Source organism: Micromys minutus (assembly GCF_963924665.1).
Source record: "Micromys minutus genome assembly, chromosome: 1".
Classification (NCBI taxonomy): Eukaryota; Metazoa; Chordata; class Mammalia; order Rodentia; family Muridae; genus Micromys; species Micromys minutus.
Window position 1 is genome coordinate 211,828,356 of NC_137969.1, and position 25,218 is coordinate 211,853,573.

Genomic DNA, 25,218 nt, shown 5'->3' on the forward strand with positions numbered 1-25,218 from the left:
CATCTAAATTGTATTTTCCTTCTGAAAGAAGTATTGAACATAAAATAGAGATAGGTTTTTATTTCACCATTTAGTACATCTTTTTAATTTTCTGTCTTGTACACAAACAAAGAAAAAGCAATGATGACAATAGTTTCGATAGAATATAATGCATCTTACAGCTCTACTCAGCAGCTCTATAAAGTCCTTATGGCAAATATTCCACATTACAAATGAGAACATTATGGAAGTTAAGTAGTTTTCCATATGTAATATTATGTAATGAGAAAAGAGAAGAGGTGGGATTTGAAGTCAGACACTAAATTTTATGTCCTATATGTGCATGCTATCAATATTTTATGAGACAATTTTAAAAAGTCTACTGCATTGAAATATTACATTGTGCTATAATGTTGAACAAAGATCATGTTATAAGGATACATTTTACTTACTAATAGATAAGACTGCTGTCATCCTAATGTGTATTCCTTTAGGTATATAGATGAAGATAATGTGTGTGTGTGTGTGTGTGTGTGTGTGTGTGTGTGTGTGTGTATTTATCCATAAAACTACGTGGACTTTTATTGTGCTATGTTTTTACTGTTTTCACTTTCTCTTTCAAGTTCTTCTATATCTTTCCTTTACTTGTAGCACATATTTACTTATCTCTACACACAAATATTTTCTTCCACAGTATTCAATTTAATGCTTAATAACTTCCCTATTTTTTCTATTTTATTTAGTTTTTCTAACTTTATCATATACTATTCTATATCTCATTTTTGTTCTCTAAAATTCATAGTGTATATACATAATATATTAATAAAAGCTGAAAATGTACTTAAAGTTTATGAACCTTTTTCAACAGACATGCTTCTCTATGGTCTGTCCCTGTGTGTCTCTCACTCTCCCATCCTTCCTTTTACTTTTTCTCCATCTCCATCCCCATATTCTTTATCCCTTTGACTGCAATATAAAGGAATCCTATAGGTTTTAAAATCTCTTTCATTACTTCTCTTTCACTTTTTAATAGAGAATCAAGATATGGTATTTAGATGAAACTTAAAAGGATACTGACCTGGTTACCATATTAATAAATGGATTGGCTAAAGGTTAAGAGTGATACTTAGTCTTACATATGATGATTATAATTATAACTTACAAATAGTGAAGGTTAAAAATCTGTCAAAATTGTTGAGATTGTAATTACTTTGGTAAAACACATAATTATATACATTAACAAATGTTGCAGATTGGATCTGAAATGTCCCACAATGAATGTGTCTCACAGAGTTAAAATTAAATTTATAGTAAACAAGATGAGGTGTAATTGTGAGCAGTTTATATTTTAAAAGTAAAATATTAAAATATAACAAAAATGATAGTATCATTTTTTTGAAACACAGCTTCCACATGTGTTAAAATTTAAACACCTTCTTCTGTGGATGCTAACAATCATTCTATTATCCCTCCAAATAACATGAATTGTCTTTTTAGATTCTTATTCTAGATAATAAGGAATGCTCATGATTAAACAAATGACTTGCAAAATTGCCCCCTAGTGTTTCTCACTTTAGATCCTGAAGCGGAATCTGCTATCAAAAAACATTTAACCCAATTCAAGATCATCTTCATCAACAAAATTTAGAGCTTGTGCAACAAAATAAAGCTCCTTGGGAAAAGTTAAAGTCAACAGTGCTGATTCAGCACATTGTTATAGTTGTGTAGTAAAAATGCCAATGTACATATGATGGATTGTGTTAATACTCTTTAAAAGTAATTTTAAATCCTCAAATAGACGATTTATGCTTGAGTAGGCACCCAATGCCTGAATGTATGAATTTAGCCGTCTCCAAAGAACTTCTTATGTTATTTAGTTGTAAGATAAAAGCTGGAATTAGCCAAGAAAACCATTGATTTCTCCCACTTGGCTCCCAGCAGTTAGATGCTAAATGACATTAGTTGTTTTATATTGTAAATAATGACCAGCATTTGGGTTTCCACTTTAGCAACATTCATCCTTCATATTTATTATTATTTAAAGTATTTTATAAAGCCTAATTTTCATAAGCATTATTCATCATCACTATTATCTCTTTATCATCATCCTTTGTCTCACACAATTGTTTCCTGATTATTTGTCTGTAAAATAGATGTCTTAAAATATAATTTAGTGATACATGCTAAAATGTACATACACCTTTATCATAGCTAATTGAGACTGACACATTTTCATGAATTAATTTGTAACTTGGTTTATTCTAAGGTCTGGGTGTCAGTTGCATATAAATAACATATTTATTATAATCAGTAACATAGTCTCATTAATTGGAGTTTCACATTCTATGAAAAGATAATAATGCCTCCAAATTATCTGACTTTAGGCAAGATCTATGTGTATTGATAGATAATTGTTAGCATCATTTGTTTTATGTACACATACAAAGTGAGAAATTATGAAGTCATTTTCTGCTTGAATAGAAATGGCTTTCTTGGTACTGTTTTCAACATGTAATTGCAATTATATCTTAACACAGAAAGTCAGTTCAATTTTTCCCATTATTACAATGAATTTATACAACCAAATTTCCTACGGTGGCACCCTACTCAGGCCTTATACTTGTAAGATATGTCAGGTCTTTTTGCATCTTTTGGGTCTTCAGCTTTAATGCTCTCCACTGAATCACTGTTCTGTATTCTAACCCCTTAGCTTCTTCTGAGTCTCATATCTGTAATTATTTGTTTTCTGCTCTCTTCTACTGACTTCCATCAAAATGTGCTGTTATTTCTATCTCTACAAATAAAGTTTAATGTTAGTGTTCTTATCTTGATCTTTCTTGATTGTCCACCCACAATATAGGCCTGTTAAGTACTTTGTTGAATATACTTCCTCTTGTTTAGTAAGTTGTTATGTTAAATCCATGGAAAACCATTTGATTGATGAGAAACATTGACAACAACTCTCTGTTATCTCCTATAAAACTCTGAGCAGGACTAGCATCTACCTCATGCCATTAGTACTGGTGAGTTATATAAATGAATAAAAGACTCATGAGTAAAAAAGCAATATTAAGTCTTTACTTTCAGTTAAGTGAGTTTAACTATTTGTTACATTAAGTAAAAAGTAAAAATATTTTTGCTTTTGTTTTATTTTGTTTTCTGTTTTGTTCTTACCATCACATCCATTGATACAATAACATCATCTACTTTTACTCACATAATTAAATTGGATTGAATATAATGGCTTCTACTAAAGACGGTCTAAGGCTTATCATCAGAGCATAATAGATATGTTAATATTAGAAGTGCACATTTTATACATGTATAAAATGTCATAATGAATTCTTTTACTTTATATAATTAGTGTATAGTAATAAAAGTTTTTTAATTACACAGGAAGAAAATAATTTCAGAGATTGGGATTCTACAACAAGTACTAAAAATGTAAATGCATGTGAAGGTACTTACAGTTTTCTTTTATCAGAATGCTTATGATAATTGATTCTAACAATATTTGACCATAGGAAGTAATAAATCATAGCAAAAATCTTAAGTCACAGTAGGAGTGGAAAGCAAAGGTTAGCAGCTATGAGTCTCAGAAGAAACTAAGAATACAGAACAGTCATACAGGGGAGAGCATTAAAGTTGAGGAGTCTACTCATATCTCCTGTGCTAAATACTTACCATCTCAGAGTGTAGTTTACAGAATATCACTATTATTTTATCATTGATGATATTATGTTATCAGTTATTAATTATAAATGAATCCTCATTGAAGTCATTGACTTAATCTTATCATATATCAGTTACTATCAAACCACCACAGTATAGTTTTAATATCTAATATTCAAATGAAGAATTCTTGGTATCCCCATTTTCTATTTCCTAAATAAGCTAAACATTGCAATTTTCATGGAACTTAATTTTGAGAATTATCAGTATGTAAGAAAATTTTAACTATCTGTTTATAGTTTCATTTTCTTATGCACATGGGTTATCAATATGTGTTATTTTTATTTAAGGATGTTTCATATAAATAGCCAGTAATGGTACTCAGGGGTACTTTTATTAAGTTATTACTTTTGAATTAATTATTAAGGCACAATTAACAGTTTTCTAAATATTTGCTTCACTTGCCAGAGCACTAAATTCAAATTCATTTGGGAACAATAATTTAATATTTTCTCATTATACAACATAAGAAGTTTTCATGAAGTATCTTCAATTTTCTGTCTGCACTCCATAAACCTTCAGTATTCTTGTTATTCTTTTAATACAATCAAAAGCTAATGTAGCTACTTTAGGTCATTTTTTAAACCTATTAAGCACTTGTTGTTCTGAAGAACCACATATGAATACATCAGGGTTATTGTTCTCGGGGAGACAGCAATGGAACAAGCTTCAGTGTGGCAAATGCAGATATTTGCACCAGGAGCTTTGAAAACAAAACAAGCTGAGAGGACCTAGACAAACACCAAAGTTGTCCTTCAGCTGTCTTCTGAAAAAATGCAAGTTTCCCAGATGATTAAAAAAGAGAATGGTACTGATTATATCACATATTTTTTAAAAAAATATTTACTTGTAAATGGATTTTGACTGACTGCCTAAGTTAATATTTATTGGCTATCAGTTCACTGCGTCATAGCAAGAGCCATTTCGTCTTCCCTCATGAATTAGTTCAGAAGGAAGAAGGTCAGAGGCTGAGATGCTTCCCATAATTTGATTTAATGTGTGTCGAATATTATTAGCACTGTCTATGAGGGTATGACCAACCTTTTTGGAATTGTATTCAATATTGTCAATTACAAAGTTCACATTCAAGAGCTACATAGTTAAGTAACAAAATAAATTTTTTTAAAAAAATATTTAATACTATGTTAAGTTTATAATTTCATGTTGAGTTGCACTTATCAAACTCTTGAGCACAAGTTGCCCAGCACAGTTCAGGTTGGCTATATGAAGGTGAACATACCCTGAGGCTTTTTTGTTTCAAGTTTTAAAGGATAAATTTCATAGTGGGCCAGGGAAAGAATTAAAATCAGGATTCTGATTTAGTACTGTTTATGGAAGTAATGAGACTGGAACTGAGTGTCTCTTTCTTAGCTTGACAGACATCTTAGAAGGGACTTTGGTCCTCATTCCAACATCTCTACCTATCATGTTTTATGCCAATTTACCTTCTACTCCTAAAAACTATCCTTTCCCAGAGCATGTACTTCATATTTATTTTAGAGAGGAGATGAGATGAGACTTCCATGTTGCATCCTCTTCCTGCTTTTAGAATGCACTAGAAGCCATCTTCTTATGTTTTTCTCACATAATTGGACCTTGTATTAGTCCCCTTCTTTGGGGAGAATTTCATTATCAAGACATTGCATACCTGTCTTTTCATAAACATCCCTTTCCTGTGGATTCATAGCATCTATGAACCTCCCTTTGTAAATGAGGCTTTCTCTGACATCTCTTCTATCACCTCTTCTTCACCCATGCGGTTTTTAGAACCAAATAATAATAAGCTCATTCACGAATTCTTTTTGCATTCCTCTTTTTTTGCTTCATCATGAAATAAGCTTTCCAGAGGCAGAACCTTGCCTAATTCTTATCAAACTCAAAGGACATATTCATAAATGTATTTTGTATTTACCTGTAATTTTCTGGGAAAGCATAATGCTATTACCTACTGCTTTTTCTTTTATTTAATAAACTTTTATCATATGTAGTGACTTCAATTAGATTCTGTTTCTTTAGATCTTTAAAAGTTCCTTTGATCTGTTAAGAATTAACTCGTTCACTAGGAGACACAGAAATCCTGATACATATTTTAATAGCTAAATATCACATTTTTAGATTTAATCATAGTTGATAGCTTGGCAGGACCCAGAATAAACTGGGATAAAATCCTCAGAAATATACTGTCTTGGTCAGGTTGGCCTATGGACATTTACTTGGGGGAATTATCTTAAATAATTATGTCAGATGATCCTACTTACTGTGAGGGGACATTTGCTAAGTCAGGGTTCCTAAACTGTGTAAGAGTAGAAAAAATTATTGAATCATAAGCCAGATAAAATTAAACATACATGCATTTCACCATCTCATCTCTACTGTTCATGTCCCATGACCAGTTTTCTTAAGATTCTGCAGTTGTAACTTCCTTAGAAGACTGGACAATAATCTGACAAGATAAACTAAATTAAAATAAGTCTTATCTCCCTGTAGTGATTTTTTTCAGGTGTTTTATCACAGTAACAGGAAACTACATACATACATCATTTACATGTAAGTTAACATTTAAATGTCAGAAGATTGTGTCTTTGATTGGAAAATCCTTTTCTTGTCAAATTTGATAAAGCACCTAAGAAGTCTCCAATTGTACTAGTACAGTAGCCAGCCTTTAAGTTGCACTCAATAAGCTAAACCTTTTAGCATTTACATTCTTGTATAATTCTCTATCCTTGGGAAGGGGATTAGCTATGATGATTAAAATAAATCCAAATGATGTAAAGTCAATTTGAAGATTAAATTATAAAGTTCTTAAGTGTTCATTTGCTTTCTCTATTGTGTGAAGAAATCTGCTCCATGGTATAGGGCAGATCAGTAGAGAATGAAGAAAAATCTCTGTATACTAGCCAGCAAAACCATAGCATCCCACGTCCTAAAGGCATAATATGAGTGGCCCCTAATGTGGATCCATTCCAAGCTTATTCTTGTCAGTAGACTGAGTACTTTCTTGTCATACTGATTATAACTTTACAAATGATATTGATCCAAGGACACTGAGGCAATCTATACAAATTGATGATCCATAGACATTGTGATAAAATAGTTTTGTTTTAGTCACAGGATTCTTTTGGCTTTTGTTAAGGGGTAGTGGTAAGTGGTATTGCATAACATACTAAAGCAGCAAGGGATAAGTAATACAAAACACTGGACTTTGCTTTGAAGTAGAATCTCTAAGTTCTTTTATTTTCAGATAAATGGTTATGCTCAATGTTAATATTACTTGCTAGTTAAGACCATAAGACTTAATTACAATTAACCTAAAACTAATAATAAAATTAGGATATTAGACATTTTTAAAAAGTCATTTTTGAATATAGATTTTTTCAAAGGAATCCATACAATTAAGAATACTAGTTGGAAAATGAATGACTGTAGATACCTTTGGTTTACAGATAAATAAGGACCCGAGTTAATGTACAAAGACTGTAAACATGTCTTGAAGCTGTTCAGTTCTAAATTACTTCAATAAAGAAAATGTCAACATAGAGAGAGCAGGCCTTTTTTTTTCTGTCCCAGTACACACAAAATCCATGTTTATATTACCTTGTAGTTTACTAATTATGTGATGCTTTATGCTTGTACACAGTATCTATACCTTAATTAAAATGCGTTTTTTGCCAAAAACCCTCTAGTAATCCCCAACCTTTATATAAACTTTCAGTATCACAAGTTCTTATCTTGATGTTGATGGCTTCTAACTGATCGATATAGGGCTTTCAAAGGCTGGGTAACTAAGCCAGTTTCTTAAACTAGACAGCAGGAAGGTTTGAAACATTGATTGACTTTTCTTTTACAAATGACTTTTGGGGGAGAGTGTGATACTGTTTGACAGAATATGATTCACAGTAAAATCTGTTTTTCAAAATGAACATTAATCCAAGCAGCAGTCCAAACCTTACCACCCTTTTATTGGCTAAGCTCACCAGGGTGGGTTCTTACATTTTTAGTTGCCATGCCAACATTCTTGAGTGACTCTTCAGCTACAGATCCTACCTTACAAACTTATCTATGTGCAGCAACTATTCCTGTGAAGGTAGTCACATCTCCAGAGTAAGTCCTTACCAGACATTAAATTGATTGTAAACATCATAGAAATCGTAGTCTAGCAGCTGAAGTGTTAAAATTGTATTTAAGCACCAAGTTTGCATTTTTTCGGTGGCCTAGAGAACGGAAATGTAAGCGACTATACAGAGAACAGGAAGCTAGCTTTCACTGTCAGAGCTCTTGAGTCATCAGCTACATTGATTGTCATTAAGCTGTTATATTTTTCCAGAATTATTTTTTTAACTCACATCATACTCCAAACATAGCTTCTCCCTTTTCTCTTCACAGTCTTGTCCCGGCAAATCCTATCTCCAGTACCCCATCTTCTCCACAGAGAAAGGAAAGCTCCCCTTGGGCACCACCCCACCCTGGGACATCTAGTCCCACAGGGAGTAAGCACATCTCCCACTGAGGCCCAACAAAGCAATCCAGTTAGGGTAAGGGGAATCCAGTGGCAGGGAACAGGGTCAGAGACAACGCCCACTCCAGTTGTTGGAGTTCTGCTATGAAGACCAAGCTGAACATCTGCTCCAAATGTGTGTGTAGCCTAGGTGCAACCCCAGCCTGGTCTTTTGCTGGCTGTTCAGTCCTGAGAACCATAAACTGTTCAAAGAAATATCTTTTTCCTTTACAGTTGATCTCTACCGTGGGCTTAGAAACTTCAGTAAACTATTGTCTAAGCACATGTGTTGTCTCACTCACCCGTTTTAAATCCACTTATAGAACATAGAGGTAGTAAATTTAAAATTCGTAATGTCCTTAGGAATCCCAGACGGAATGTGAGCCTCGGCTTCAGGGTAAAGTCCAGAGGTTCAAACTTTCTAATGCTGCACCCCTTTAGGACAATTCCTCCTGTGTGGTGACCTCAATCATAAAATTATTTTTGTTGCTATTTTATAACTTTAATGTTGTTACTTTTACAAATTGTAACATAAATATCTGATGAGCAGGATGTCCTTAGGCCACCCTGTGGAAGGATCCATCTACTCCAAAGGGAGTCTCAACCCACATTGCTTTATTGCTAAAAAGGGTATTAATCTGACCTTTGAAGCTTTGAAGCAAGGTGTTGAATTAGCCTCTCTAGCTATGAAAGTCCTTCCTGCTTTTTCACTCTCTGTAGCTCTGAACACTCTACTTGGAAAGCTTACTCTTCAATTTACTCACTACTGTTTAATCAAACATCTTTAAAAATTCCTGGGAAAGCCTGCTGGAGTTCTTACCTTAGCACTTGTTTCACACTGAAATGTGATTTTTGTAATTGTGTTATAGGGACAATTTCCTACCATAAACTTTCACTCTATTGTTTGTTTCTTACACACTAGTAACCACTACAGTGTTAAACGCTACTGCTTTAGTCTTTGACCTAAGGGATGCTGGATGCTGTAGCAGGTTTTACCTGACGGAGCACTGAATGTTTCCTTGCATCAGCCCCAATCCTGGCTTGTTTACATTTCTGTGCTCATGAAGCTGTGCTTTTAATGTGCACAGGTGTTTTTCCTCCATACTGACAACTTGGTAATAGTTTGCTTCAAGGATCTTAGCAGGCAATCTACCTTAACTCTCAGACCTTCTTCTCTAAACCCTACCCTTTCTAATTTTAGTGAAAAGTAAGGCACGCTTGAACCTTTCACTGTAGGGATATTAGGGATATTGATTGGCCTAATTTCAGTGAGGTTGAAGATCATGGCCTAAGGAAGCCAAGGAGAGTGAGATATGGAGTAACAATCAGAACAGGCAAACCTTGGGGCATGGTTGGGTTTGTGGTAATTTCAAACAGTTACAGCAGTTCCACGAAAGGCAATAGACCAAGGTTCACTACAAAAAATGCAGTAAAAGTAAAGGTAAAAAAGAAAGAAAGAAAAAGGTTCGTATATGTTGACAATTAGCAAAACACAGCATAAGCCAAAGGACTAAGGGATTCCTACCTTTCAGACAGTGGGACTTACAAATGAGAAAGAAGTTCCTGAAAGGCTGAAAACACACCTTCCACCTAGCCCTTTGCAAAGCTGACTAACTCTTCCTAATTTCAAAGATGTGGAGAATTTGGAATGTTACAAGTTCATGGCTAAATTTTCTTGGACATCTTTAGCACTAGACTTTACAGCCATTTGTTGCCTTCCTCTGTCCATGACCTTTACAACCATGAGATAAATCTCACAGAATGTATGAACAGAAACCTAGCTTACCATCAACTGACTTGCCAAGAGTGCAGACAGATGGCATCTGATGGCCACAGCTAGAGTCCCCTGCTTTTTTATGACCCACCAGGGAATCCTTTTGTCAGTGGAGGGCGGTTTGAATAGGTATAGCCCCCATATGTTCATGTGTTTGAAGACTTAACTCATGGGGAGTGACATGGTTAGGAGGTATGTCCTTGGTGTAGGAATGGCCCTGTTGGAGACAGTGTGTCACTGTGGGAGTGGGATTTGGGGTCTCCTGTGCTCAAGCTCTGCCCTGTGTAGAACCCAGACTCTCCTTATTGCCTGCAGATCAAGTTATGAAACTTGGCTCTCTCCCTATCACCATGTTGGCCTGGCTGCTGCTATGCTTTCTGACATGGTTATCATAGACTAACCTCTAAAACCTTAAACCAGCTCCAATTAAATGTTTTCTCTTATAAGAGTTGCCTTAGTCACAGGGTCTCATCATAGCAATAAAACATTAATAAGGCATAATATATCTGAAAAATATCTTGGTTTGTTCTGTTACTGTAAAGGCACTGAAGATATAAATCTGTGTTCCTAGGACATAATCACTCATACCTGGTTCCAGAATAAACCACCTCTCCTCTTTGAGATGAGAACAGTGTGTTTATATCAACACACACTTGCTATATTTAGAGTTGCCCAAAATTTTCATTTCTAAATAATGTATCTGTGAGACATAATAAAAAAAGTCTAAGAGAACAAAAGATGACTACATTCCATTTGGTTTTAGTTTACTACACACAGCATGGGACAAGTGTATTTAGTTAAATTTTTAGCATTTTAGTGCCTGTACGTTGCTTATAGACTTGGAATCTAACCTGCTACTTGGGACCATCTGCAGAAACTGGGAACTGACACCAACAGGCTCAACATGATAGACCGTTAATAGAAAGAGAACCCAGTTCCATAGATAGAACAAGAGCAACAGAAATACAATGGCCATTCGCCAAGAGGAGTGAGGGGAAGAAAGGGAAAGTTAGATGCTCTCAAAAATGTTTTGCATCTCACAAATACAAGCACTAGAAGTGCTAATCTTATGTGTGAGGTACATATATATTTTGTGTCATATATATGTATAATACATCATTCTAAGCCTTATATAAATATATATATACTTGTATATGGCTTACAATTATGTATTTTTCTAGTTAATTGAGAAAGGATAGAGGAATTTTAAAAGGAATATTAAAAGGATAGTAAATAGCCATGATCAGCTGAAAAGAGAAAATATATCGGAGCTAATTAAAATCACCATTCTTAATAGTTTCTTCTGACACTAAAATGAGGGGAGTGAGAATTCTGACACGAGATGTTCCTCTCATAGTTAATGTACAATGAGACCATGACCACTAATGCCAAAGCCTGACTCTGTTTCCTGTCTCTGTTCTAAACCTCAAAGGTATTATTTGTCCCTATTGTATTTTCTTCCAAGGTCCCAAATCTCATGCTTTTTACATGTAGAGTCTGTGATAAATAAATGTGAACAGCAAGTGCCTCTCATACACTCAGCCTGACTTTCATGAGCCTCCCATAAGTGCTCCTGCAGAGCCATGACTGAGCCCAGCTTCCCAGGTTGACTTTTGACTTTGCTGTTTATAAGCTGTGTATTGGACATGATAATCAAAACTCTTTGTATTTCAGTGTCTTTGTCTGAGAAACAGAATAATTAGGGTAAATGAGGCTAAGTGATCATTGTGCAAATTAAAAGAATAAACATAAATGTCCTTTTCTAGGGCTATTTTAATATTGAATGAACATGAGATTGCTGTGTGTTACCTGAGAGAAGGTGGTGATTATATTATAAATCCAATCCAGAGCTTTCTAAAGGAGAAATCATTATTTCCATTTTGCATAGGAGTGAGCTAAAAATGGCGTCTCAAAGTGATTTCTGTAATGACGATGCTTCCACCATGTTCCTGTTGTACCTGCTAGGTTTCTGATTGGGGCACTTTTCACTGTATTTACTATCTATCCTGGCTTGTCATTTGCTTCTCTACTGTGAAGAACAGTGGTATAGTTCAGATACAAGAGTGAGGGCATAATGTAACAGATCGTCCACATCAACCTCATGAGGTTCAGTTGTCTTCACTGTGAACAATAGACCATGCTGCTCACTTTTATTGTGAGATGTTAGCTTAAACAATATGATAGCTGGTATATACACTGTGTGACTAATTTTGGAAGTCAGTGCACACTACGTTGTTTTGTTAATACATTTCAAGACACTATGGTCATCCTAAATTTACACTTTTGAGCAGTGTGTTAATTCTACCTAACTACTGACTAGTAAAATAAAAGTTCCTTTGTTTAGACCCACCCTTCAGTGTCAACCTTCATTCATAGTTAATTCCTTGACCTAGTGCTGTGCGGCCAGACATGCTCCACTACTCCTGACTCTGTCTTAGTTTAGGAAGGTAGTACATGTGTACCTATGGTATAGCAGATAAAACTCACAGCACCTATTTTAAACACAGTGGAACAAATTAAAATAACAATAGTTAAGCTACAGTTACATTTTATGTGTTTTGCATAATAACTATAGGTTCATATTATTTCAAGTCAAATACTTCCAACATGTGCAGATCAGTTTTTTTGTGCTAACTGTACTGTACAATGGCTAATTTCTTTTAAATAAATTTGGCGTTTAGTTCTCTGGACCTCAGCATTGCATACACAAATGTGAAAACGTGGACAATCTTTGCTTCCTCTGAGGAATGTGAAGTTCTCTTGTTGCTACAACAGTACTCTTCTTAGCAGAGTTGACAGATGATTCATGGTAACTTTCCATTACTACTGTGCAAAATATCCAAAGGCAGATGCCTTCAGTTTTGTATTCCTTTCAAGGCCCAAAATACCCTCAAATTCTAGTTAACATCCTTATACAAATAATCCTGACACTTTTACCAGTATGTGGAGAGCGCTAAAAGTACTTGATAATGTGACAATATATTTTTCATAATCATTAATGCAGGCTGTCATTATTCAGTCACGTTTTTTAGGAAAGAGACCCTAAATGATGGCATGCCAGTGTCACAGAAGACGACATACAGCGTACACTCTAAGATGGCCTGCTAACTCAGGATGCACAGGAAAGATGATGCTCAGAGTCTCCAAAGTCTCATATGAGCTTTGAAGTTGGATGATGGTAGAACATTTCTCTTTGCAATCTGTAGGTAAGTAATTTAATAAAACTAAATTATAATATTTTCTGACAAGAGTTATCTTCATGCTCTGTGTGAAAGTTTTATTAGGATTGGTAAAAAGAAAATAGAACAGTATGTCACCTTACCTATATGTTGCCCATACATGTGATAGAAGAAACTGAAACAATATGCACTATTTGTAGGTCCATATGGATTTTTGGGAGCTATGCTGAATACGGGACTGAGAAGTCGAGCCTTTTCGCCTTCTAGCCTGGGTCGAGATGTCTCAATGTACATATAGAAGCCTGAAAACAAGAGAAGCAAGTGTTGAAGCACACACTTATGAGCAAACATGAAACGTTGTTGTGACGTTTCAGAGCTTCGATTCAAATGAAACTGATGTTTTTTTTTATCTCATTTATAAACCTGCATGGCTACACACAGTCACAACTTTAACCGTAAAAGACTGAGATAGAAAAAAAACGAGAGAAATAAAACTTTTAGAGTTGAAATAACACAGAATAAAACCAGCCTGATCTCTCAACTGCGCTTATCACTGAGGTGTGAGAAACCATTAATGAGCAACATCTTCAGAAATATCTAACCTGGAGATAGTATGTGTGAGACACAGGGTTTTATTCCAAGGGTAGCATTTGAACTGTAAAGAAACAAAATATCCAATAACGAAAAAGACTCTCAAAAACATGGCTCACTACCCACTTGTACTTCACGCTGAGAACAGTTCCAGCTCTCCCAGTGCTATAAACACAGCCCTGGAAGCCTTCCTACCTTCTTTGGAACCACTCCGATCTGCACTGGGACCCGTGTTAGGGGTGTACTTTGTGTTTCTTGTTGCAGTACTTTGCTTTGTCCAGTCAAAGTTGTCTGTGTCATCTTGAGTGAACAAACATATATTACCATCTTCAAATCCACAGTGGAATTCTCCTGTTAACATATTTTAATTAAAGTAATGAGTATTAATTAAATAGTCTTATTATAAATGTTGAAAGGTCATAAAAGAAAATTTTCAAGTATTACAATGTAATAAGAGTGCAGTAATGATATCAGATTCATAATGGCACAGTTATCACTAAGCATAAAACCATTATAAGTTTGATGAAAAAAGTAATGGTTTTATTGGCATATTTTAATTTTACAAAGTAAATGTTTACATGCTGACATTTCTCCATGTCCTTTGGTCATATTAATCCCTGTACATCCATCATCCATTTTTTCTGCTTTTCTCTTTCTGTATTTCCTATTGTCCCTGTTTTAAAGTAATATCTCACTTTACATGAAGCCTATATCTCATTTCACAATTTAGGCCACATTTCTTGCTTAGAAACAACCAGATTTAATTCCAATTAAATAAAAATAATTTACATTTGACTTATGAATGGGGAGTTTTCTTAACTTTTCCTATGTGCTAGTGCAGTGAAGACCAAAGTACCAATTAGGAAATAAGCTCTCTAAAATAAGCGAGATGGTCCAAGCCCATAACCTTGGCACCAGAGAAGCTGCGATAGGTTCACCACGGTGACTTCAAAGCACACAGTGAATCCCAAACTAGACTTTTCCTTACATAAACCTTGTCTTTAGAAACGAAAAGAAAAGGAAATGAATTTTTGAATTCATCGGATAGCATTTCAAACTCATATACCTCGAGCAGGTAATCCTTTATTTTCTGTCCTCTAGAAACGATCTTCTCTACACACATCTGCGAAGGTATAACTTTGCTTAGGGCAAGGGTTGTAAGGCAAATTGCTTTTAAAGTAGTCAACACTCAGGGTTGAGTTGAATGTAGGTTTGCCAGATGTGTGAAATCCACTTGAAGCACATTTATGAAGTGTACTAAGACCCTGAGGGAAGGCTAGGGATTTTGCCTGCTCTACGCTGAGCCCAGAAACAACGTAAGTTCAAAGAGAGACTTTTAAAATTGCCATTAAATGTGGTTAATTGTAATTTCTATAGTAGAAGATTTTCTTACTGAGATATATCCTGCTTAAAATGTGTATACATAGATGGTTTGGTAAATTCCATCAGAAAACACAAGAAAAAGATATTCACAGCAAAGTAAGCACCCTGCAAAAATCTCAGTAATCTTCAGAGTTTCACAGATAAGAAAACTTTGGTTCAGTCAGCTTTGCTTATTAAAAATAAAGTACAAACACATTCTGACTTTGCTGAAGTTCACAAAGAAAGACACATCCATAGACTCTCCCAATGAAGTCTGCCCTGCCTTTGCAATAAGGAACATACATTAAGTATCCTCAGGAAGAAGCATTTGGTTATGATCAAATGGCTTAGTTAAATGAATTCTTCTTTACATTTTAGGAATATGTTTTTGTTATAGTTCTTTTTGTCTGTTTGATTAAAGAGTTGCAATCTGTCTTATTATTTATATTCAATATAGATAGATGGTGGAAAAAGATAATATTCTACATGAAATTTTTTTCAAAGCCTCTTTTCATTCATGTAAATGTGTGTTTACATTTAGAATATTCATCCTTGAGGTGTTAGAAAATATATTGAATTGTTTGTAGTTGTTTAATATGTATTTAGGAACTCTTGCATAATAGTATACTTATATATTCTTTCACATCAATTACAGTGGGTTGAGGAGATGCCTCAGTGGTTCAGAGCACTGGCTGGTCCTCCCACTGTACCCAATTTCAATTCCTAGCACTTACATGGTGACTCACAGCAATCGGAAACTCTAGTCCCTTGGTGTCTAACACAGTTTTCTTGCCTCTGAGGATACTTCACACACAAAGAACACAGACATATGCAGGCAAAAAAAATACATAAAAATAAATGTAATAAAAAAGACCTGGTGGGAACTGATTTTAGATAAAGAGCATTTTGAAGGATAGTGCACATTCACTGAGCTACATGAACTCAGCAACAGTCAATGTGATGTTGGATATCTTACAAATATTAAAAAGGAAGTCTAAAAATTTCTAAAACACATAATAGTGATTACTGACTGCATCTTCAATTTTTGATAGGTTTCTGGTTAAAATGTGATTTATTTTTTAATTTAAAGACTATTGTGGTTTGAAGGAGAATAGCCCCAAACCTTGATATAACTGAATGTTCAGACCTCAGTTGGTGGACCTAATTGTGAAGGATGGGGAAATGTGGACTTGCTGGAAGTGGGCCAGTGTGGTGGCCTGTGAGGTTTCAAATGCCCATGTCATTCTCATTGCCATGCCTTGCCTCCTCCTCCTCATGCTTCTGGATCCAATTTGAAGTCTTAGCTACAGCTTCCGTGCCATGTCATGCCTGCCTACCAGCTGGCTGGCTGTCATGGTGCTCATGGTCTCAGCTACCCTCTAGAACAATGAAACCGAGTTGTTTTATCAGTTGCCTTGGTCATGCTGTTTCTTCGTAACAATGGAAATGGAACTAAGATAAATATACATAAAGATAAAGAATTTTAAATAACCAAATTCTATAAGCCCCAACATTCCACTGCTCCTTCCCCTGCCATTTGCTCCTGCCCTGACTCTCAGATCCATTTCAGTATGGTGAAGAAACAATTTGGCAAATTAGTAGTCAAAAGTCTAGAACTCCAGGACCTTCTTGCAGTTCCTTGGAGCATACAAAAATCTACCCTCGCATTAACTAAAGTATTTTCAAGGACACATACTGAGATTAGATTTCGTAGTACATCCTCTTCTTATTTTAATGTGGTCTGCCAGAGACAGAGATGTGTAAGGCTAATAATCTTCCTTGACTACTTACATGACTAGATTTAGAATCACCTAGGAGATACATCAATAGGTATATTTACTGGAGGTTTAACTGAGAAAGGAAAATTCATCTTGAATGTGGGTGGTACAACCTTATGGGCTAGAATCAGTGGCTGAAGAAAAGGAAAAGAGGCAGCTAGATGAGCACCAGCATTTGTTCATCTCTCTTTCCTGACTTCAGATCTAATAACCATGCCTTCCTTTCATGATGTACAGTATTATTATACCATGAGAGAACATGAGTCCTTCTCTCAAAGTTCCTTCTCTTATGTAATGATTATGAGGCATTTTTACATGTGGGACTCATTTTCAGGTATATGTAAATTATTCTTCATCATCTATTTATAATATTTAATGAAAAATGAAAATCAGAATTCAAAATCAAAACCAGACTAAATACATTGGAACTTAACATTACATAAATAAAAGTGATTTATGGCTAGGTCTGAGGGTACAGGTTTGAAATTACTGTGCTTCAATGAAGAAGACAGGATAATAAGTATATGTTCTGGTCTACTCTGCACAGAAGAGTGAAACCTTGCCCTTAATAAGTACAGTGCTAAAGTCAAATGGTATTATCTCGAGGGAAAAACTCAAATATAAAGTTAATAAATAATCAAGGGTTGGAAAGATGTATCTTTGCATAAAATCACATGTTTCACCTGCATGGTAAGCTAAATTAAAACCCAGGATTTAATGGCAGCAATAAAGATCTGACTCTTAAAAATTCTTCTCTGACCTCAACTGCAGATGTCAAGTGTCACACACTCTGCTACATGCATCATATGCATAATTACATATAGATATTCATTAATAATAATAGTTATAATTTTTATTTAATATTTTATTTATTTACATTTTAAACATTATCCCCTTTTCAGGTTTTCCTTCTGCAAGTCCCCTAATCTAATCATCTAATCACCCCTCCTCCTGCTTTTATGAGGGTGCTCCCTAACCACCCACTCACACCTCACACCCTGGCATTCCCTACATTGGCACATTGAGCCTTCACAGGATCAAGGGCCTTTCCTCCCACTGATGCCAGACAATGCCATCCTCTGCTAGTTATGCAGCTGAAGCCATGGATGGCTCCACGTGTACTCTTTGGTTAGTGGTTTATATTTGGCTTTATTAAGAAACTTTTGTCTTTATGAAGAATAGACAAGAAATCTAAGAATAAAATCAAAGAAATATGATAACAAAATAAAACAGAAATGATACCCCATGAAAAAATGAATCCATAAGTTACAGAACAATGAATATAAACCAATTTGAAAACCTGACTCCATGTTTCCTCATTTAGTTAAATGTAAGATCATCATTTATCAGTATTAAAATGCTTGTTTTTCTCTTATATCCTTTGAAATTGAAGTTAATATACAATGCCACTTTTACTGATTTAAAATCATTGTTTTATACCATGTAAGAACAGATTTTACCTAATCTTTGCATATTTATAGACAATCCATTTTTTTGCACTATGTAATACAATATAATTTTTCAGTTAAAAATGATATACTTACTCAAATGAGGATTTACAGGTGCTAGAAAGAAAGCAAACATAGATTTATTAGCAAGATTTAAGTGTCATTAGTATATAAAAGTTAAATTAGTCTACCAGTAGTTTCTTCTGAACCTAAAGATGGCAGTAAAAATTGTATCTGCAATCCATTTTGTTTTATGAGACACAATGTGATTTACTTTGAATTTATGTTAAGAATTTTCAAGTAGCACAGATATCAATGTTAAGAAGCATAAGGGAGCTGTTTATTTTTCAAGGAATGCCATGCTAAAGTTTATATCTTAACTAGCACTAAACAAACCTAGAAATCAAACAAAACCTGTTGATAAAAAATCTATAATCTAGATAAATTAAGAAAGTCAGCAACTTTAAGAAAGAAAAAATAAGGTCTTTTACTTATGTTTTATGCTATATTCACTTTTACTAAAAATAATATAACATAAAATAATGAAAATCTCAAATCATGTCATGTGTCATAAATAAATACATCAATACTGCTTGGTTTAATTAAAGTTAAATATGCACACATACACAGATTCTCTACATACACACACATACAGACACACACACACAAACACACAAACACAGGCACACACATGAAGAAATTTCAGAATATAGAATAACCATATTTTAAGTGATGTGAGACAATTAGTACTTTTTGTGAAATGCTCAAAACAAATCTTTGTTTTAGAAAAACAATTATGTTTTCAATAAAAATGCCAGCTGATTTTCCACTGAGGGGGAATATAGAGTTGAAGTTTGACTAACAAGTAAAATAATACATCTGACCTACAATTTAAAAAGAGACTGTGTCTATGGATCAGCAGCTATAACAGCCCTATTATGTCTTCACAGAATTACAATGGGCAGTAACATAACTTCTAACTTCTGTTTTATCCCCTCTCCCTTTTAAAAACTCATTTTTCTGGTGCCTCACAAACCACCATGTAAACTTGCAACTTCAAGCATATTCATACTTAACTAAAACACTTAGACCTATTCAAAGAATTTCCTTGTTCAGTTGCTTGCATTGGTTCTAAACATAGAAACAAAATCTGTGTCTTAATTATCTTTTCTGCTTAAAAATGTATGTTTCAGACAGAATCAGATATGCCTACAATGGTGATAAGTGTAATAAATATATATGTGCAACCCAATGAACCTGGTGTCCTCTTAAGATAAAGAAGAGATACCAGAACACTATGCTATACCAAAACATTCTGAGATCATATGGACAAACCAGAAGTGTCCTGAGCAGTAACCAGCCATACTTCTTGACTGTAAATAACCCATGCTCTTAAATGTGAGGAATAATTGCTGTTTTTAGCACACAATGCATAGTATTTTTATAGGTCAACCTAAGCATCCTAATGGCTCTATCAACAAATAAAGTATTATAAATTTGGCACTGAAAAGATAAGTGATGGGAAGAGGTAACGTAAAAGGTGGAATGGAGAAAAAGCTAAAAACAAATGGGAAACATCACTCAGCATCATGTTAATAAATGGATCACTTAACCTGGAAACTGCTTTGCAATGCTGCAAGCAGGCCATTTCACTGAATATTAAAATTCTGAATAACATCAAAAACACACATCAGTCTCCTCAGAATGCATTCATAGCTTCCTTTGAGTTATCAATTCTAGAAAGAAGTTGTGGATCAACTCTTAATCCTTCAAACTTGTATTTTTTATTCCGCATGATATTGAAATAGTGAAGACATATTTTCTATATTTACCTTATAAAATAAACTATTACTAAGACCCACACTCACCCATTAAATATTAGGACTGGAAAACGAATAAAGAAACAAACAAAACACCCACCAGGCTACCACCACAAATAGAAACTAACCTAGGATAACCTCCAACACTTGAACCAACAGTGATACTGGGTACTAGCCAACCATATAGAAATACAAGCTGTCAGCTTACAAAAGGGACTTCAAAATTTAATTGTACTTTTAAGTAAAATAAGTTAATTTGAACAGCTTCATATTTGTATCTAAATATGTACCATTTTAACGAGAGAAACCACAGAAACATTAAAAATGTTGGCAGCTGCCAGTGTGGAGAGGGTGGGGAAAATGGTATAGACTAAAGGACTTCAGTGCTGTTAAACACATCAGTTTCACAGAAAAATACTGGAGATATGGTAAACTGTACTGAGCACTTTTAGACTCCATAGTAACAGTAGAATATACACCATGAACCCTAATGTAAACTATTGACTAGTATTATACCAGTATTTATTAGTCTGCCAAAAGCACTCAGCATATTGAGATACTTAATAACTGCATCTCAGAATAGGACTCCCCACATCTCCTCAGCTTTCTGAAACTTTAAAACTACTTTGAAAATCTTATTTAAAATCACATCTTAAAGATAGAACTTTTAAACCAATAAAACAAGAAAGGAGGGTGAGAGGGAAGAAAGGAAAGGAAAAAAATGAAAGAAAGAAAATCTTGAAAAAGCAATACTCTGATATTGTATCAAGGTAGCAAAAACAAAGGGATGTTTCTGACAGGATCAAATGGCTCAGTTTTCACTGAAGGTTTTTACATTATACATTTGTAATTTCATATTAAGTTTGCAATGACTAAGATCTTTTTGATTATTTGTTTGTATGTTTTATTGCATTCCTGATGATTTGGAGAATGTGTTAAATTTTACATTATGGATACTGTGAAAATAATACTCCATATAATTTCATGCACAAACAAATACTTATATATATAAATATATATATATATATATATATATTTTAAAAACCTACTTACCCGTATATTTAATTACACGAATTGTTGAATCTCCTTCACCAAATTTAGTGAGAGGAGTCAGTCGGACTTCATAGGCCTCTGGTTTAATAAGTTCAGTCAAGTTATATGTAATTAGTTCTCCCTTTTGAATATTCCCATTTATTTTAATCTCCTGTTCCCACCAACGTTGCTGTCCAGCCTGCAATCAAAACAGTTGTACAATAATGTTTCTAGCATCTAATTCAAAAAGATTCTCCATTTGTTCAATGGAAATGAAAAGAAATTTGTAAGTATATAAAACTTTATTTTAGGAGTTTATTAAACATATATATGAAGGTCTAATATCTTGCAGATGTTTCTTGATAACTGTGAAATTATCAGAGGTTAATTAAATTGATTCAGTTGATTTTGATTCTAATGGGTCACTTTACATTGAAAGTTAGAACACTCAAACTCCTTTTTTTGATATTTTAAAAGGGTGTATATAACTACATCTTACATAAATTATTGTTGATGTACTAGGCTCTTTAACAGTGGTAACATTTTTACCATGTCACCAAACATATGTATTATACACCAAATGGTTTTCAGAATAAATTATAGGTGTTACAGTTTTAACATAGACATGACTGTGACCTTATCTATTTAGTTTATTTAAAACAAAAATACAATGAAGACTAAAATTAAACTCACTATAAAATGATTCCTAAAATTCATACTTGGAATTAAAAGCTTAAAAGCAAAAGGGATTAAGAGGGATTCAATGTCAATGGGAAGGATCCATTTGTAAGTCATCAGAGGGCAGTAAATAAGATAAAAATCAGGATGACAGGTCATTGACCTGAAATAAGTTGTTCAGTTTCACAAAAGAGATTAAAACTCTACTAGATAAATCCAAAAAAGAATGAGTGACACACAGTATCTTACACTGAACACACAATACTCAGATAATTTTATGATTGTATTTGGGGGGACATCAGGAACTGAATTCAGGCCTTCACACATAATAGCAAGTATTTTGTTTGGAGAAATTTTAATCCAGCAAAATGGCTGTTCTGTCAAGGGATTATATCCAAAGATATTATCTGACCAAAATGCAGACATATCCTGGAATATAGTATGATCTGGCTGGTAAACAGACATGCCCTTGATACACACCTTTAATCCCAAACAATGTAGATAAGTTTAGTTTGTGGAAGCAAGTACCCAAGTTTGAAAATGACATCTAATTGAGGGGAAGACAAAATGATTAATCAGAGAAAGATCTGACACAATGGGTCAAAGATAAGATATGCCCAACATTCTAAAGAACTGACAGGAGAGATATGACTTAAGAGAGCAGCACAGAGAGACTGGGAGGAGAGGGGAAGGGAGAAAAAGAGAGGGAGAAGACAGTTTCACAGAGACAGGTGGAGGTAAAGAATAGAATAAGTAGAGAATCAGAAAAGGTTAGAACAGATTACCAGAGTTAGTTTGAGGCCACACAGAGCAATTAAGTCAGAAGCTGCTGAGAGAAGTTGGAGGAGTTTGGGCCAGAACAGCTGATTTGATCCAGCCAGCCAGAGTTCAGAAAGAAGTAGAAAGGGTGAACTTATTCAGCAATAAGCCTCTGAGAAGACCATTGTATCAGGTGAATAAAAGTTACTTTTACACTCTATCCCTGAAGTATCTGCTCCAGCTTTGCTGAGACAATTTTATAGAACAGTTACATAAATTAATAGTAAAGTAAATGAGATCTTATTAAAGACTTTTCCTTAGATAAAAAAAGTTCCCTCCCAAACATTAACAGCAACAATAAAACAAAAGCAATAAACAGTCACTATAACTAACTCATTTTGGTGTTAAAAACAAGCTGGTAGGACAATGAATTGAGAAAAATTACTCATACATGAAACAAATTCATTAATTTCAGTGATGCTACTTTAAATTTAATTTGGCCCCCAACATTCAAAAATTGTTCAATGTTAGATATTCAGCTGAAGAAAGTAGAATATGTCCTTTTCTTTTTAGATGTAGAAATTGAACAAGCTTCAATATTTATAATGAACTTATTAATAGGCTAGAAACAATAACTGGATTAATTCTATGAGTGAAACTGAACACAAATCTATAAGATACTTTATCAATAACTTAAGTATTGCAATTGTTTATTTTGGAACTCAAACTGAGAAAAGATTATTGAGGCTTGTCTAGTAACAAATACAAATAAAAAAACATTTAGTTGTTGAGATTGTGTTCTTCCCTGCTTAGATATAGAACCACTTGTTATTTTTCAGTCTCTCTGAGACGCTTCTCTCTTTCTTTTTTTTTTTAAAAATTTATTTATTTATTACATATAAGTACTGTAGCTGTCTTCAGACACACCAGAAGAGGGCATCAGATCTCATTACAGATAGTTGTGAGCCACCATGTAGTTGCTGATATTTGAACTTAGGACCTCTGGAAGTAAGTGCTCTTAACTGCTGAGCCATCTCTCTAGCCTCCCTCTTTTTTCTTGTACTAATATTTAAAATTTCTTTGCACATATAATATCTCTTCTTTATTTCTAGCTCATATGAATCTCTTTTATAAATATTTCAAATTTTTAATTAAGTAATTGAATCTAGTTCATTAGAGTTCTTGATATATATTTTTAATTAATTTACTATAAGAAATTGTGTTTTGTTTTATTTTAATATATTTTGCTGGCTTACCCAATCCTCAATATATGAGTTCATATATGGATCATAGGCAAATGATATGTAATAGGCATAGTTTATTTATAATAGTGTTTGCTACTGTCCATATCTGAACTATATTACATATACTCTTGTTTTTGGTAAAATATCCTGGATATAGATATTTTTTAATGTGCTGATCATGTGCTTTAAAAGTGTCCTACTCGGTAGGTGTTATTTGGGGCTAAAAGCAAAGATGTAGTATTTTAGAGATGTACCTTTGTTCTGACATGCTCCTAAGGGCATCTATCAGTGCCATTCAGTCCTTTGACTTTGAAATCTTTGATAGCTCACACAATGGTGGAGAAAATTCCCTAGTCACCAACTGGTCTTAGATATCCATTAGTTTCTTCAAAGTGTTAAGAATCAAAGTTCAGTTTTGCCTTGATGGTGAATAGGTGAGGGCAACAATTTTCTTAGGAGTAGAATTTCGACCTACTAACATGGATATCCATGCTTCTTTAGATTTTCACATGGTAATTCTTTCTCTCTTATGTATCTGTACAAATATATGCATGGATTCCTTGTATGTATACACATTTATACACATATTATATTAATATACCATATATGTGTACTCATATAAGTGTATGTATATATGTATATATATTTATATAAATACTAATTTGTTCTCTGAAGCGTGGTGAGTTTTAACTATGTAGTTTGGACTCTGACTGCTGTTATGCATTTACTGTTAAAACTTCTGGAAGTGAAATTCTCAAACATGTGTGCTGTTAGTGTTTCTCACTAAGTTTCTCAAAACAATAAACATAATGGTGGCATTAAAAAGAAACTGTTTTGTGTAATTCTTACAGCTCTTTCATAGAAGAGAGGAAAAAATGCTATGGAAGATATATGTGCAGAGAATAAAAGAACGTATAGTTTATATACATATTAGGTCTCCGGAGGGTCATATACTTAACTTTAAAAAACAAGCTGTCTCTTGTGTGATTGCATCTCCTAGAAATGTCAGGGAACTAAACCTGTGAGGCCTCACCAACATGGATGCCTCTAGAAGATCCAAACAAAGATGATACCAAAAAGCACATTAGAATGGAGAGAAAAATCCCACAGGGTCTCGATCCTAGAAAATCACTTTGACAACTGAAAGATTCTGAGAATAACACATCAATTGAATATACATACATGTTTAGCCCTGAAAAATATATGTGTACAGTTAACATCATGCATACAGATCAGATTGTATTTACGTAATTATGAAAATAAATGTATTTTATACACACACATGTAACAAAAATTTAAAAAGCGGCCCTAGGGCCACGAGTCAGAGAGATATCAAGAACGTAAGTA

The 25,218-nt window shown here is 34.0% G+C and overlaps 1 protein-coding gene across 2 annotated transcripts in view; it reads right to left on the reverse strand.

Annotated features, from left to right (window-relative positions):
- MDGA2 (MAM domain containing glycosylphosphatidylinositol anchor 2) overlaps nt 1-25,218 on the reverse strand; it is a gene marked incomplete at both ends in the record, with an annotated part of 768,432 nt that overhangs the window by 15,579 nt on the left and 727,635 nt on the right. The window contains 4 exons of one of the 2 annotated variants that reach the window (XM_080937304.1): nt 13,303-13,461; nt 13,946-14,101; nt 18,435-18,455; nt 21,212-21,389. In XM_080937304.1, coding sequence (XP_080793430.1) covers nt 13,303-13,461; nt 13,946-14,101; nt 18,435-18,455; nt 21,212-21,389 — 514 coding nt within the window. The remainder of the gene's footprint in view (nt 1-13,302; nt 13,462-13,945; nt 14,102-18,434; nt 18,456-21,211; nt 21,390-25,218) is intronic. The other variant, XM_080937305.1, reaches the window with a different exon arrangement.